The sequence below is a fragment of the Ambystoma mexicanum genome, chromosome 9 (assembly GCF_040938575.1).
Source record: "Ambystoma mexicanum isolate Mex_15411 chromosome 9, UKY_AmexF1_1, whole genome shotgun sequence".
Taxonomy (NCBI): Eukaryota; Metazoa; Chordata; class Amphibia; order Caudata; family Ambystomatidae; genus Ambystoma; species Ambystoma mexicanum.
This window is the reverse complement of record NC_090931.1, coordinates 814,558,384-814,574,327: the sequence shown is the minus strand read 5'-3', so window position 1 is coordinate 814,574,327 and position 15,944 is coordinate 814,558,384. Positions and strand designations below refer to the sequence as shown.

The 15,944-nt window shown below is 45.7% G+C and overlaps 1 protein-coding gene across 1 annotated transcript in view; it reads left to right on the top strand.

Moving 5' to 3' along the window:
* The window catches only part of PLCL1 (phospholipase C like 1 (inactive)), a 1,260,670-nt gene that overhangs the window by 879,969 nt on the left and 364,757 nt on the right, over nt 1–15,944 (top strand). Inside the window, exon 2 of the mRNA XM_069615809.1 lies at nt 11,446–13,917. Coding sequence (XP_069471910.1) covers nt 11,446–13,917 — 2,472 coding nt within the window. The remainder of the gene's footprint in view (nt 1–11,445; nt 13,918–15,944) is intronic.

Below are 15,944 nucleotides of genomic sequence, written 5' to 3'. Positions count from 1 at the left end.
GACTTTTAGTTTTTTGTTTTCCATTTGAAATTGAGGAAACGCACATGTCCCAGAACTCAAAATAAAAAAGGACTCGATGGCCTTCTTACACATGGCCACGGGAAACTTGAGATTTCTGTATTCTGAAAAAAGGCATACTTTGTGTATGTAAATATAGCACACACCATGCATGCATATACAGTAAGCCTAATAAAATACGTTTTTATTTTTGACTCACTTTTTCTTAAAAGAAGGCACATATTTGGCAAGTTACTGGAACCCTCCTGCAGCCCTTCCGATGGAAATGCCCCATTACTGTGCCACTCGCGAGTTAACTGGGTAATTGCCAGGCCTGTGCCAAGTGCTGCATGAAGTGTCCCAGACACTGTGAATCTTCTGCCTGGCCAAAAGGAAGCTTTGAACGCAGGGAGGTGAATGGCCCTAGGTGAGAGGGGGTGAAGGAGGGCTCTAAAACATAGTGGTGCTGCTGGCCAAACAGAAAAGGCACTCAACACATGTTGCAGGTGCTGCACCCGGAGAGCCGCTAGAGCCACATGACAATCCCTCAATCTCCCCAGTGAGATTTCTGAGGGCCAAATTATGACAAGCTTTGCCAAAGCCAACAGGGTCCCTGCGGCATCTGCTCTTGCTGTGCCTTCATGCAGCCACTACGGGTTGGGCATCACTGTGTTTGGGCTATGGCCATCCGGACCGGCCGGGGGCTTCGCGGCCCCCAGCCTGTACTACCGCCCTGTAGCTCACTGCTCTGAACATGCTCTGGTAGGCCGCCTTCCTCGGTTGCAGGGTCCTCCTCCTGGCCTTCAGAGGGAGTCACAGTCCTGCCTTCCTCACACTGCACCGCAAAAGCTGCGTCTTGTTCTGCTTGCTGTGTCGCTGGCTCCAGTCAGTGTTTGCCCCCGCTTTCCCTCAGCCCCCCCTACACAAGGAAGGATTATCCTGAAGATAAACAAGCAGGGTGGCCTTGGCTGTCTGAAGCCCTTCTCTGGTGACGGGTATAGTCTGTGGGGACTCTTTTTACATGACTTTGCTAACCTTGGTATTCCTGTTGATCTTTCAGAGGGGTCCATCGCGATACTTGAGTTTGCATGATGCCATTGTACTTCGGTCCAGAGCAGAATTTGCGCCAGAACCCACATTAACAGTCCCATCTATCATTTCAGGGCAAAAACAAACCTGATGTCTAGGCTTTAAAAAATAACTTGAAATAATCCCTTTCAATAACTGTCTTCAATTCCAGCAGCAGGGTCTGTATCGGCCAAAGGCTAGGATGCGGGGGCGCCGCTTTCCCACAGCATCCGAGCGTAAGCACGCACGCTCTGTTGTGATGGATGATCACGCCATGTCTGCCCCTGTGCAGCAATGCACCGCGCGCAGCACGCACAAATAAAGATTTGGAATGTAAATTAGCCTGGTTCTTGGGTCACATAAAAATCAAGTCCAGAGACTGTGCAAAAGAGTGGAGCTCAGCGAAGTGGCAAACTTTGCCCCATCACCAAACCTACCTTGTAAGGTCTCATTGCCACTTTTTTTTTTTTACATTGGGAGCATTTGAGCAGGTCCTTGATAAGAACTAAAACCCAGAGTGAAATGGCGTGTTCTTCCCTATGCCTGAGAGGAGCAGTACTATGCGCCAAATGTATAAATGTACCCTGTACCCGTTGTCTGCCCCGAACGCTGTGAATGAGTAATGGGGTTACAGGAGGCAGGGCAAAGGGTAAGCAGTGTGACTGAAGTTCCACAGTATTCCACCCACTCCATGCATATAGGAAACTGCTAAATTCTGCTCAGCGGGAGGGCAGCCGCCCGGCAGAGTTGTTCTTTACGGCACCGGAAACACTGGTGCCGGTAAACTTACCGGCGCCGTTGTTTCCGGACGGGCAAGGTTAGAATGAGGCCCATTCTTTTGCAAAGTATTTTATTTAAGTCCCAGATTAACTGAACACATCAAATGAGCAATAATATGAACTATTATTACGGTGCTTAATACAGGCTTTATCATACATGAGGCACCATGAAAACATGTGATGATATTATTGTTATGAACTTCTCCTCTAATGATCTTGATCATTGTGGCTCCTGTCTCTTTAAGAGCTGTTCTGCCGCTCTTGTGACTGGCCAATGCCCAGCAAGAGGCTGCCCCTCGTCACGCTCTCCCCGTGCAGCACCGTGCCACAGCATGGGTACCTGCCTATCTCCTTAGCACTCTTCTCGCCGGTTCAAAAGTTTCAATAGCCGCACAACATTGGTAAATCAGATTAAATGAGAAAAGGGTTGTTTATGGAATGCCCATTAGCCATACTTTACAGGGGGCACACACAGTAAGCCTTTTATATCAAGGCTAAATAGTAAAGCTGCACAGACATGTAACAATGTACCTGTACAAGTGCAAGCATGAAAACGCCGGCGCAAAGCCTTCTTCCTTTAAATTCACCCACATAGTTGGCCTTATTTCCAAGAGGTGATTTGGTGTGTAGTGTGAATGTTTCAAATACACACTCATGATCACCTCCCTGCTCCAGTTCACACAGTCTGTGTGATGTGTTGTTGAAAGACGCTTGATGCAGCCATTAGTCCAAGAACAAATACCGCCTCACAGCACACAGGCGGGGCAATCACAGAAATGCCCCGCGTCTTTCTTGTTTGTAAGTTTTTTTATTTATTTGGAATGCGCACCAGACCCCAGGGTATCAGGGCACTTCTTCTTGCTGAAGGTTTTATACACCCGCAGTGATCATTGGCTACTGAGGATGGAGCCTCATTGCTCCATCCTCTCGGGCTGAGTGTGTAGTCGCGGGTTGGATTTCTTCATGGTCTGTGTGGACTTGCCCCGCTGCACATGCTGGCCCTTATATGTCACCAGGCTCGGAAAACAAGCCCATCCACCTACCAGCACTGCAGATGCTCTGCATGGAGCAGTCTACTAGGGAACCGGCCTACAAGGTGTGCAAACCATCAACATTCAGGTCATTCCGCCATCAGATTCACGAAGACTGTGCCTTTCCGTATACGTCTGCAGGAATGCTGGTAGATCTGTCTGCCCCCTGCATGTTTCAATTGGTTTAGTGCCTTTGAGGGCCAGTGCCCTGTTTTTGCTTTCTTTTGGGAAGCCAGCCCCACCACAAAACTCCCTTTCTTCCTCACCTCCCTCCCAACTACATTATTCCTCCCCTACCCTGACATCCTACTTACTTTGAATTTTGCCCACTGTACCTGTCCCGGCTGCCCAGCTCCCCATCCTGGACGTCTCCCTGGATCACAACACCTGATTTTGTGTGGCGCGTGACTACTGCCGATGTGAGTAGCCTGGCCTGTTAGGATCCCGGGGTATCGTCGTCAGCACTTTCAAACAACATGAATATATACTTTGCTTTTTGTTAAGCAAACCCCTATTCACACTAACGTCTGTCAGATGTTGCAAGTCCTTTTCTGCTGTTGTGGGATCTTGCAATACTTAATTGATCAGCTTTCCTTTTAATCTCTGTGAAACTTGGCAGTTATAGGTGATGAAGGATGCATGGATGGTTTTTAGACTCAGCTTCGACAACCCACAGATATAGTCCGCTTCCATTACTGGGCACGTTTGAAAATAAACATGACACACATTCTTGCCAGGGAATCATTGTGGTCCCATTTTCTGCACAGTAACACTTAACTTTCTTGACTCCTCGATGCAATTTCAAAACTCTTCTCCTGGATGCAACCCAGAGGCAAACACCACTATTTGCTGTAAATGCTGGCCTGAATAACTCACAGTCTCAAGGACATTTAAAAGGATTTATTGAAGAATACAGCAAAGGTGTTGATTGATTCTTGTAAAGATAATGAGATTTTTCAAGACAGAGAGAGGCAATTGTTTATTAAAAAGGCACCTGCTCGAAAAGGGGTTTGGGAAGTGGTGCTAGGTCCTCCCCACTCTCTTTCTTCTCCAATAGGATTCCCTCCCTAGCCCGGCCATCCGGAAAGCCCAGTTAGTGCTAATGACCATTCGAACCCAGGGAAGGGCACTCAGCCAATTAGGTGGCTGGAAAAGCAGGTGAGAACACACTGTATACCACCCACATTTTGCAGCCAGTCGAAGCCCTTTGCTGGGTGGCGCCATCTTGATCATGGGGAGGTAAGAAGGAGCCTCTTCCTGTTGCCTCCCCATCACCCCCAAAGACATCCTGCACCCCAATACCCCACCCCCACACCTTACCTTCTGAACCAGAGCTTTGTGCTCTGGTCCTGGCACTTCTCATGCATGCCACCACCACCATTGACATAGAAAAGGGACTCTTTCTATTTTCCTATTACACCAGCTACCTTGTTTTTTTACAGGGGATTGGGCTTGTGCAATGTGTGCGGAGCCCCTCTCCTGTAAAGAAAGTACTCTATTCTCACTCCTGATGAAGCCAGCAACAGCCCTCAGCCCTATCTAGGCTCAGATTGGCAGGCCGGTACTGGCCCTGTGCACCCCCTGAATGGGGTGATTGCTACAGTAACCCATGCTGTCTGTATACTGCCTTCTCCTAATGGTAGTGCCCCTACATACAAGGTCTCTAATCTCCCTAAAGAATCTTCTGCCTTTCCCTACACTACTGTTGGTTAGTTCTAAAAAATCCTCAAACCCTCGATATCTCCTTACTATTTTCCTCCTGTCCTTACTCTCCTCCATCGTACCAACGCCACCAACCTCCTCTCCTCCCCACGGCCTTCTTCTACCTCCACCTTCCAGTGATACTACCTTAATTTCTACTACTTTCTCCTCTCGACTACTAGTGTACCTTCTCCGCACTACTATAAGTACTACTCTACTTTCTCCACACTATGACTACAAGTACAATCACTGCTACTAATCTCACAGCTAACTTCCTTCCATTGTCTTCCGCACTTCTAGTACTCACCCCCACCTTTTGATGTTACACCTCCATCCATCCTACTACTCCCATCGCCTATTCCTCTGCACCACTACTGATCTCTTCTTCCCCAAACGTAGAGATGTGGTGCCCTGGTCACCCTTCTATGACACTCACTCCTCTCACTCCTCTCATTCCATGGCCACCTTTCTAAACCCTTCTCCTTGCACCTCATTCCTACACCCCTCTCTACCAGCCTCTCTCTCCTAACACTCATTCCCTCTCGCACTAACTACTGCTACCCCCCTCATATTTCACACATCATCTCTATCTCTCTCTCACACACACCTGCTATACAGCCCTCTCCCCACAATGTACTACGCAACAAAAAGGTACCACTCTCTCGCACAATGCCTCGCCTTTGCTAAGCTCTGCCACCAACTCTTCGCATCATGTTGTGATATGCCGTGTCATGGCCTTATTATGCCTGGCTAGGCCATGGCATACCTTGCTTTATGTGGCTTGATTGTTTGTGCCCCTGCTCACATTCTTCTTTTTGCCTTATACTTTACTGCTCCCAGATGCCCTGCTGTAAGTCTGTCATGTGGGATGTGCTCCCATGTGTCCCACTGTAATTCTGCTCCTGTATGTTTCACTGGAATTGTGCCCGCTCTGGCTTGACTCCCTGGTGTCCCACTGTGATTTTTCTCCTGAAGCCCAATGTAATACATGTGACTGCCTACGAGATATCTCAACTTGACCTCATAGCATGCTCAGTTGTTCCTAGGGACCCCACCAAATTCTGTCATCTCTTAACTCTCCTCACAACCGTTATCACCCACTGTCTACTTATTACCGACTTCTGCATGTTCCCTATGTCTTCCACACCTTAAATCTGCAGGTTTTCCCCAGTGCTAAGTGATGAAATCTATTTGTAATAATCAAACTCTTCAAAAACCGATTTAGAAAGACCTCTTGGAGGCTGCTCCGAGCTGTCTTTCTAAATCGAAATGTCAGCCCCTGCGACACACACGAGTTTGCACAGGGGCTGACAGGCACGCCGGATCCATAAGAGGGATATTGTTGGGGCCCAGATAAGCGTTTGGGCTTTGCGTGTGTGTCTGCGTGTGTGAGTAATGTTTGGGGAGGCGGGCGGGTGGCAGGGAGCAGTTAACTGTAAGTGTGTGCCTGTTTGAATGCGTGCGAGTCTGTGATGAGAATGGCTTTTGGTGGGCAAGGGTGGAGGAGAGGGAGGTAAGCAAGGATCAGGGGGGTTTCTCTTGCCAGTGTGGGAATGGGTATCATATAATATATTACGGCATATTGAGGACCGCACAAAATGGACCCAAACATTTTTTTTTTGTGTTCGGTCTTCAATATGCGGTAATATCACATAGAACCGTTCCCCACTCTCATGAAGGACCATTCAAAGCACACTGTCCAGTGCCAGAGAAACCAGCCCACTCGTAGGTGCCTCAGAATTTCTCACCAGTACCCTATACAAAGAGTACCCCATACGGATGCTCCAAGTTGCCCAACAGGTGCTCTGCTAACTTACCTGCACTAACTTTTCTACCCCAATGCTCAAACACACTATAAGCATCACAGCTAGGCCTCTTGCACACAGCAATTCAATGACCTTCCCAACAGGCATCAAACAACTGAATTATACACCTCTGCAATCAACTTGCAAATCACAGTCCCGGCCACTGTTTCCTAGCACCAGGAGCATGTGCCCACACGCAGAGCTCGGGTTACTCCCAGTCAACACAACAGCAAAGCTATCTTGCATGTCCCTTCTCTCTCTATTAAGATAATAGTACCTGTAAACCAGATATTAGTATCTTCACATAAATCGTTCCCGAAAGCCATACCTAGGCACTGAAATACGAAAGAAACACTGCAATCAAATAACAAAAGATTTTATGCATCTGGCTAATGAATCATGTGTATGTATGCCTGTAAAGGATGTCTATAGTAGAGGTGTACCAAACTTCGGCTTCGAGTAAGTATTCGGCCGAATTTTGGCTGAAAAAAAGTTATTCGGCTCCGGCCGAATAGTTTCTTGCTATTCGGCTCTTGCCGAATACTTTGACATTCTCATTTGAATACAATGCAACATAAACCCAATGGCAAATATAGGCTTCAGTTTGCAAAACTGAATAGAATTAGACCAGACAAATTGCTATCACACAGCTGAAAAATATCTTATATTGTAATCTGCTCTTTAGGGCATGTTTTGTTACAGATTCTTAGACATAAAAGGTGCTCATCTTTTATACTTAGCCTGCAACAATACAGGGAAAAAAAATCTTTTTGTGAATGTTTCTATGCAATGGGCACTTTTTTCAGTTAGAAAAGACACACTGAAAGAAATGTGCATAGATACTTTCAGTTCTTGTCATGTCACTCCCCATTGTGTACGTCATAGTCCCCCCTTTTCATTTTTTTTAGGACTTGAGTCCTGAGTTTAAAATGATATGATATTTTATCAGGAATGATAAGTTGCATATGTTTGTGTATTGGCAAGAAGAAGTGGCTAGGAAAAATAAGCACCATTTGGTGGGGTGAATAGTTGTGAGATGGAGTTCACGCATTTCAGATTTCCTCTTGACTTGTGTCCTGCATGAGAAGACATGAACCATTTTATGCGTTTCTATGTGAGCTGCAAAGCAGTTTCGAAACTCAACTGCATCGACTTTGCAACTGGATAGAGAATTCAATGTATCTGATTCACAAAGACATAACTGGCACTGAACATGCAACAATCTTCTGTACATTTGGTCCCTTCATTTTGGCTAAATCTGCTTTATTTCTGGCTTGTATACTTTAAATAAAGATGCTACATTAATTACAACTATAGACATAAAAAATATAGAATGCATTTAAAATGGTGCTTTATTTGTTTTTTTAATAAGTGTGTTTTTTGAAGCTTGGAACATGATTCATTAAATAAAGCAACTATTCGGCTTCATATTTGGCTTCGGCCGAATAGTTGACAAACTATTCGGTATTCAGCCGGATACTAAATCTGCTATTCGGTACAGCCCTAGTCTATAGTGCAAAGCTAGCAGAGAAGCAATGGAGCACTGCACACAAAGGGGGATGGCGTAGAGTAGTGGGGGTCAGGGGAATGGTTTCGGCAAATACTAGCTGACTAAGGTATTCCTTTCAGAGTAGAGTCTTCCATTTGTTCCTGAAATGCATGAGGGTGTGCCTCGTCCTGATGTGCACTGTATGCAGTGGTGTGCAGCATGAGAAGGCAAGTTACCTTGTTTTCTCTTACTTGACTTTTCTATTTTCCAGTGTGCCGGTATCATGGCTTTTTGTGGATAGCTGCTCTCCGGAGAGAGAATGTTTTTGGCCAGCTAGGAGGGATCCATGGTTGTCACTGGACTGTAGGTGATGCAGGCTACCTTGAAGGGGAAACCGGTTTGACGTGGTGACAGGTGTGGGTCTTTTAGGATGGGAAGGATGCAGTCGGATTTCATCATGCCTTAGATATGATGCCGGCTTCGGTCGTGAGTATGTCTTTCAGCAGCAGGGCTAGGCAGGAGGCTGGTAAACCCTTGAGAAAGGCGTTACCCCTGTCCAACTGGGATAGGATCAGGGATTTGAAGGGGAGCACGGAAAATGAGGTTTGGATGAATGGCCCAATCTGGCACAGAAGAGTGAGCTAGTACCAGGCTCTTTGTGGGCATTTGGAGATATGACCTTGAAGTAGAGGTTGCCTTCAACGGGGAATCCAAGTGGCATCATGCTAAGAGTATGCCATTTAATGCATCTGTCGAAATGTATCTCCTTCATCCAGTTGTGCACGCTGTTGGTCGGATTTCCTAGGAGGACACATTTGTTCCTGTAGTTCAGATTCAGGTAGGCAGTAGAAATATGATTCTGTATGAGTGCGAGGCAGGCCTCCAGTGAATGGATGAACAGCACTGGGAGCCATCTGCACGTTTGTGTTCCTGGATCTTGCGATTGCCCAGCCGCTCCCACAGAGGTTCACGATGAGCCATTAGTTGTTCAGATGTTCGAGAACTTGTACGAGCTTCTTCAGTAGTTGGAGGATCCGGCTGGTCTTCAGCATAGACAGGGGATGATGCATTGTGTGAGGGAAGCATTGATGTGTAGCTGTGGTGTGGGTGCTTCCCCAATAATGACTTACACAATGGTGGTGGGTCGTGAGGAGGCTTTGGGTGCTGTGAGGATGTTGGCCTGGTCTTCCCAGATGCCCTGGAACTTTATCCGGCTAGGAGGGGAGGCATGAGTTCATGGAAGAATGGTGGGTTCTACATGTTGCACTGGAATATAAGGTTTCTTAAATTCATTGAAATTATACATTCTATCTACTTGGTATCGAGTAAGAAAACACTATCTTGAGCCTTTTTGTCCTCTAACTATACATCCCCGTTGCACCCCCGCCCACCCGCTCCCTTTACCTGTGGGTGTTCCCAAGGATTAATATTCCGCTCCCTCCTCTTCTAACAGGCACTGACAAAAATAAAATGGGGATCAAAAACACTTCCAACAAAAAGTAAGAAATTGTATACCCAATGCTTCCACTCTCACAGCTCCATGGATATGTTTGAGCAGTGCCACCATGAGGAGCACTAATAATGTTATTGCTTTATTTGAAGACGAACTTTTAAGGTAAAAAGGCATATTTTAATTTGCATGGTTGACTAGGTCAAAAAAGTATGGAGTACAAAAATATTCCTGTGGTAGAGTTACAGTATATATTTTTATTCACCTAAAAATAGCCACATTCGCTCTAGGAATAACTTTTTTACTCCCTAAAAATGTTTTACACTTAAACAATAGGGAGTAATATACTCCAACTTGAACTTGAGCCCTGTTCCCTCGCATGACTGCAAATTGAAAGATAAGATCACAGCCCTTATAAATAAAATGCTTTTCTTGAATACCTTCAGCTAATGGACTTTTTGAATAAGGTGGACATTGGCCCTTCTTCTGAGATCCTGGATCTGGGGTTCAGTAGGTCAGTTTGTGGGCAAGGTGCTGTCAGTAAATCCAATCAGAGCTTTCTGGATTATCATGTTATGTTAATGATAACGGATATTTGTACCGCGCACTATAACCACCGGAATGGTCCCCTGGCCCTCTATATGGATTGTATGTCCAGAGACTTTAGTAGCGGGGTGGTAGTGTTTCCCAGCGAGACAAACCTTGCCACACTACAAAACTGTCTTTTTCACCTTATACTGATGTCCTTTGTTGTAGTTGACAAATGGTTCATCATTTTAAGTACTGTCTTTGGCAGTTTCAACTTCGTTGGAGAAGTGAGAGAAATGCTACCATGTTTATATAACACAGCCATCATTGGTAGAATTGTGGAGGCTTTAGGGTGGAGAGAGACTCTTTGCCATCAAAGAGGCAATACAGGTATCACATGTTTTTGGGGAAATACCTTACAGAGAAAATGATTTTGGAGCCTTAATAGGCCTCATTATGAGTTGGTGGTAAGTCAGCGGTAGACCCGCTGAAATGCCACCAAACTCGCTTACTGTTACCGCAACTTGGTCCTGTGGGTTTACTACAGGATTACACAGGGTGGTAAATCCCCATTTTTGGAGTCCGTAGGACTCCATGGGTATTTTTGGTGGATTTACTGCCGGTGAAATTACCGCCAAGTAAATCTGCCAAACTGTGGCAGAAAAGTGGAGGATCCACCTGCAGCTTTTTCGCTGGAGGTGAATCCTCCACTTCACATCGAAAATTATGATTGAGCGGTGTGGAAACATTGGTGGTAATTCCGTTACCGCCCATAAAAGTGGCAGAAACAGAATTATCTGCACCGCCGAACTTGTCAAAACCTATATAAATGATGGGGCACACTAAAGGACTTCCTAATCAATGTTAGTTTGTATACCGTGTTTACTGAGAGTACATTTTGTATGTACCCTATCCCCCTTTTCTGTTTTCCTTTCTAATTTTACTTGGAACAGTTTGTACATTTCGAAGTATAATTGTTTAAGCAAATAGAATTTTGAAAAATGAAAACAAATGAACGAAACAGTTTTACACCGGAGCTCTTTTCTTCACCAGCCAGTGTCTTCCAAATTGCCTTCCTTGCATGACCCTCTTTCAAGCAATCGCAGCATGGATATCATGGTGAATGACACTGGCGGGGGAGGACATTCACAAACTCTCCTAAAACGCCTTAATCTTTGCAGAAGTTTATTTATAACATTCATTATAATAAACTGGTGCATAAAGCACATCATTCCAGATTTTTGCAACTGCTAAGCACTGTAATCATCGTTTTCTTTAATGTTCCAGTACAATCCGGCTCCGTTTTAAATCTGCAACTAAGACAACAACAAAAAAATATTCTGTAACAGCGCCACGATGCCCCCGGGCTGTGTGAGCGCTTTAAAAATGCAAATAAATAAATAAATAAATGAACAAGAAATCCCATAACAAAAAGTGGGATTGTACTATAATGTTAAAGAAAACTATGATTACATGTAAACCTTTTCATGACAGCAAAATGCAGTGAAATTCTTGAATGCAGAGGTGAAGCTTGAGGACGTACTTTGTGAAAGAAAGCCCTAAGACCAAGAGATCACCTATTTTTCCTTTGTTTCAGGATCCTGCAAACCAAAAAACTGGAAGAAAGAAAACGGTGTCCTTCAGCAGCATGCCGTCAGAGAAGAAGATCAGCAGTGCCAGCGACTGCATTGGTTTCATGCAGGGGGGGTGCGAGCTGAAGAAGGTCCGCTCAAACTCACGCATTTACAGTCGTTTCTTCACCCTGGACCCTGACTTGCAGGCTCTACGCTGGGAGCCGTCCAAAAAAGACCCAGAAAAAGCCAAGCTGGACATCTCTGCCATCAGGGAGATCAGGCTGGGAAAAAACACTGAAACCTTCCGGAGCAATGGTCTGGCGGATCAGATTTGTGAGGACTGTGCCTTCTCGGTCATCCATGGGGACAGTTTTGAGCCACTTGACTTGGTCGCTAACTCTGCTGACGTGGCCAACATTTGGGTTTCTGGTCTCCGGTACCTCGTGTCTCATAGCAAGCAACCATTGGATTTGGTGGAGGGCGGGCAGAATACCCTCAGGTTCACGTGGCTAAAGACAGCGTTTGAAGCAGCTGATGTGGACGGGAATGGTGTCATGCCAGAGGACACTGCAGTGCAATTAATAAAGCAGCTCTCTCCGGCACTAAAGGAATCCAAGATCAGATTAAAATTCAAAGAGATCCAAAAAAGCAAAGAAAAACTCACAACTAGGGTGACAAGTGAGGAATTTTGTGAAGCCTTCAGTGAGCTCTGCACCAGGCCAGAGGTCTACTTCCTGCTTGTACAGATATCCAAAAACAAGGAATACCTGGATGCCAATGACCTCATGCTATTTTTGGAATCAGAACAAGGCATGGCCACGATGACCGAAGAAATTTGCTTAGATATAATTCTCAGATATGAGAGGTCTCTGGAAGGACGTGTCAAGGGATTCCTTGCCATTGATGGCTTCACCCAATACCTATTGTCTTCTGAATGTGACATATTTGACCCAGAGCACAACAGAGTCAGCCAAGACATGACGCAACCTTTGTCACACTACTATATCAACTCTTCCCATAATACATACCTAATTGAAGACCAGTTCCGTGGACCTGCAGATATCAATGGTTACGTCAGGGCTTTGAAAATGGCCTGTAGGAGTATTGAGTTAGATGTCAGTGATGGACCAGACAATGAACCAATCATTTGTAACCGAAATAGCATGACATCACCACTTTCCTTCAGAAATGTAATTGAAGTGATCAACAAATATGCCTTCATTTCTTCTGACTACCCCCTCATTCTCTGCATGGGAAACCACTGTTCGGTGCAGCAGCAGAAAGTTATGGTCCAACACTTGAAGAAGATTTTTGGAAACAAACTCTACACAGAGACACCCTCAACCGTTGATGCGTACCTCCCCTCTCCAGAGAAGCTGAAGGAAAAGATCATTCTGAAGGGCAAGAAGCTCCCCTCGGACTATGACTTGCTGGAAGGGGAGGTCTCGGATGAAGATGAGGAAGCTGAGGTCTCCAGAAGGATGAACGAGGACTACTTTGGTGAACAGAAGTTCATCCGACTCTGCAAGGAGTTGTCTGACCTTGTGTCCATATGCAGGTCTATACAATACAAAGACTTTGATGCCTCAATGAAGAGTCAAAACGTCAATGAGGTTTGCTCTTTCAGCGAAACACAGGCCAGTAGGATTGCCAACGAATACCCAGAGGACTTTGTTAACTACAACAAAAAGTTTCTCTCCAGAGTATATCCCAGTCCGATGAGGATAGATTCTAGCAATGTCAACCCACAAGACTTTTGGAACTGTGGCTGCCAGATTGTGGCTATGAACTACCAGACACCAGGGCCTATGATGGATCTCAATACTGGCTGGTTCCTGCAGAATGCTGGTTGTGGGTATGTCCTCCGGCCTTCTATCATGCGTGATGAGGTTTCCTTCTTTAGTGCAAACACCAAAGGTGTTGTCCCAGGCGTATCTCCGCAGGTCCTGCATGTCAAAATTATCAGCGGACAGAATTTTCCAAAGCCCAAAGGGGCTTGTGCAAAAGGAGACGTCATTGATCCCTATGTCTGCATAGAGATCCATGGAATTCCTGCTGACTGTTCAGAGCAGAGAACTAAAACCGTTCAGGAGAATGGTGACAATCCTATTTTTGATGAAAGCTTTGAGTTTCAAGTCAATCTTCCAGAGCTAGCCATGGTCCGCTTTGTTGTTCTGGATGATGACTACATTGGAGATGAGTTCATCGGTCAGTATACCATACCAGTGGACTGCTTGCAGCCTGGCTATCGCCACGTGCCCCTACGAACTTTCGTAGGTGAGATAATTGACCATGCCAAACTCTTTGTCCACATTGCCATCACCAATCGCAGTGGAGGGGGAAAAACACAAAAGCGGGGCCGGGCCTCTCGGATGGGAAAGAAGGCAAAGGAGTACACGATGCTGAGGAACACAGGGTTGAAAACGATTGATGACATCTTTAAGTTAGCAGTTCAACCATTGAGAGAGGCCACTGATGTCCGCGTGAACATGCAGGTATGTACGCATTTCACCCAGTATCATATGTTTGATTTGAACCTTCTGCCAAAGGTAAACATGATGAAAATAATGAGCACATAGAACATTCATTAATAATAATTTGTTGAGTTGAATGTGCTGCGAGCAAAAGTTAAGATTAGGTATTTTGAAAGAAAGATGTAGTTCCTTAACATAAGGCATAGGCTCAAACTGGCCATGTGTACCTTACTTGCATGAACTGATATTGTCTGATGCTTCATGGTGGAATTTGTAGAAAGGTTGACGTCAACAGACCTAGACCTATGCAACAGCATAGACCTGTTTTTTATTTTTACCAGGGATCTTAAAAAAGTGAATGCTGTCCCTGTTATTGCCCCATGCCTTTTTTTTAGTCATTCACACACTTTCCCTAACAAAAGCACGTGTCTTTTCTTTAAAATGACACATTTTCCAGTCATTGCTTTTTCGTAGCATGTTTTTTAGTTTTCTCTATCTTGGTCTCTTTAGTTTTTGTTGTACCCTATCTTTGCCCCCATGCCGCTACGTTCTAATGGTGTGTTTTTTTAACAAAGGGTCTCAATGCTTTTTCCACAATGTCACAGATCTTACAATATTTATGTTTTTTTATTCTCTGACCCAAAAGAAATCCTAAAAAGAAAAAATGTTTTTGACACAGTTTCTTTAAATGCACGGATTCAGGTCAAAATGTGATTTTCTTTTTCAATCCATTAGTCATATAGATTGCCTACTGCTAACACATATAAAATCATTCTCAGTTACACTGCAGCACACAAAGTGAGGCAACATTAAGCTCATATGCGATTGGCTTTGATGTACACAATCTGCCAGTTACGAAATAAAGTGCGCATGTGCGTGCCGTATTAAAGCCCTGCATGTACAGTGAAATAAAGGGAGCTTGTGCCGCCAGTTGCAGCTGGGACTCTGTAGTGAGCAGACCTGTCTCTGTGTGTAATTGCAGGTACGGGGGGCAGAGGGCTGTTGTATATTGATGCTTGAAGGAAGACAGGAGCCAGGCAGGGGTTTCACCAGTGCTTTATTTCTGGTGGCTACTCTGGACAGTTCTCATACAAACAGTGCCCTAAATGGCAAAGGCCAACGTGGCCAACTGGGGCAGGGCTGCAGTAGCCTTGATGTCGCAGCTTTAATGCTGAATTTATCCCGTGCTCGGAGGAGCCGGGAAGACGCAGCTGTCCGCGTCCTCAGCTCGTCCCATAATGCGCGCGTAGCGCCGGGGGCGGAGCTGCGGGCGCGAGCGAGATCTCGCGAGAGCGGGGCTCTCGCGACATCTCTACACACCTCCCTTTTTCAATGCGAAACGGGTTCACTGTAACACATAGTCATTGTATCTCACCGGTCTTCGGTGCTCCCTTCTGGGCCTCTCACAGGTTGCAGGGCACGGTCTCTGCTGAACCGGTTCTGGACTCACATGCGGTTCTTCCGGTTCTGTTTCGGTTTCATCTCTTTCTCCGTCGCTTCCTTCGGGTTCTCGTTCCTCGTTTCTCTCTTCATCTCTTTCGGTTTCTATGCGGGGTGTCTCAGGGGTCCTCGCTTTTTCTTGCCTTCGCTGGTATAGTGCTACCCTTTCAAAGTTCCACGTGCGCCCGTCTTCTGTGTGGACGTGATTGGTTCCTTTGTGAGTTACCTTTATCGGCTGACTATACCGGGATCCTGTGGCTTGATCTTTTCTTGGCAGTTTGATTTTGACCCAGTCCCCTTTTTCTATGTTGGGCGCTTGCTTCGTCCTTCTTCTTTCGTCACTCCACGATTTCATGCGTGTCTTGTTTCTCTCAATGCGCCATACCACTTCTGTCATGTCAACTGCTTCATCTTCTCTTACTTTCGACAGCCATGGTGGAATGAGGGTGGATGCCGCACTCCTCCCTCTCAACATTTTGAACGGGGATATTTGAGTAATTCCGTTTGGCGTGAGCCTGTGGGCCGCTATGGCTTCTTTGGTGGTTTTGAGGGGGTCCATACCCGACGCTGTTGCCAGTTGGATGGCCCCTTTTATGAACCTGTTCGCC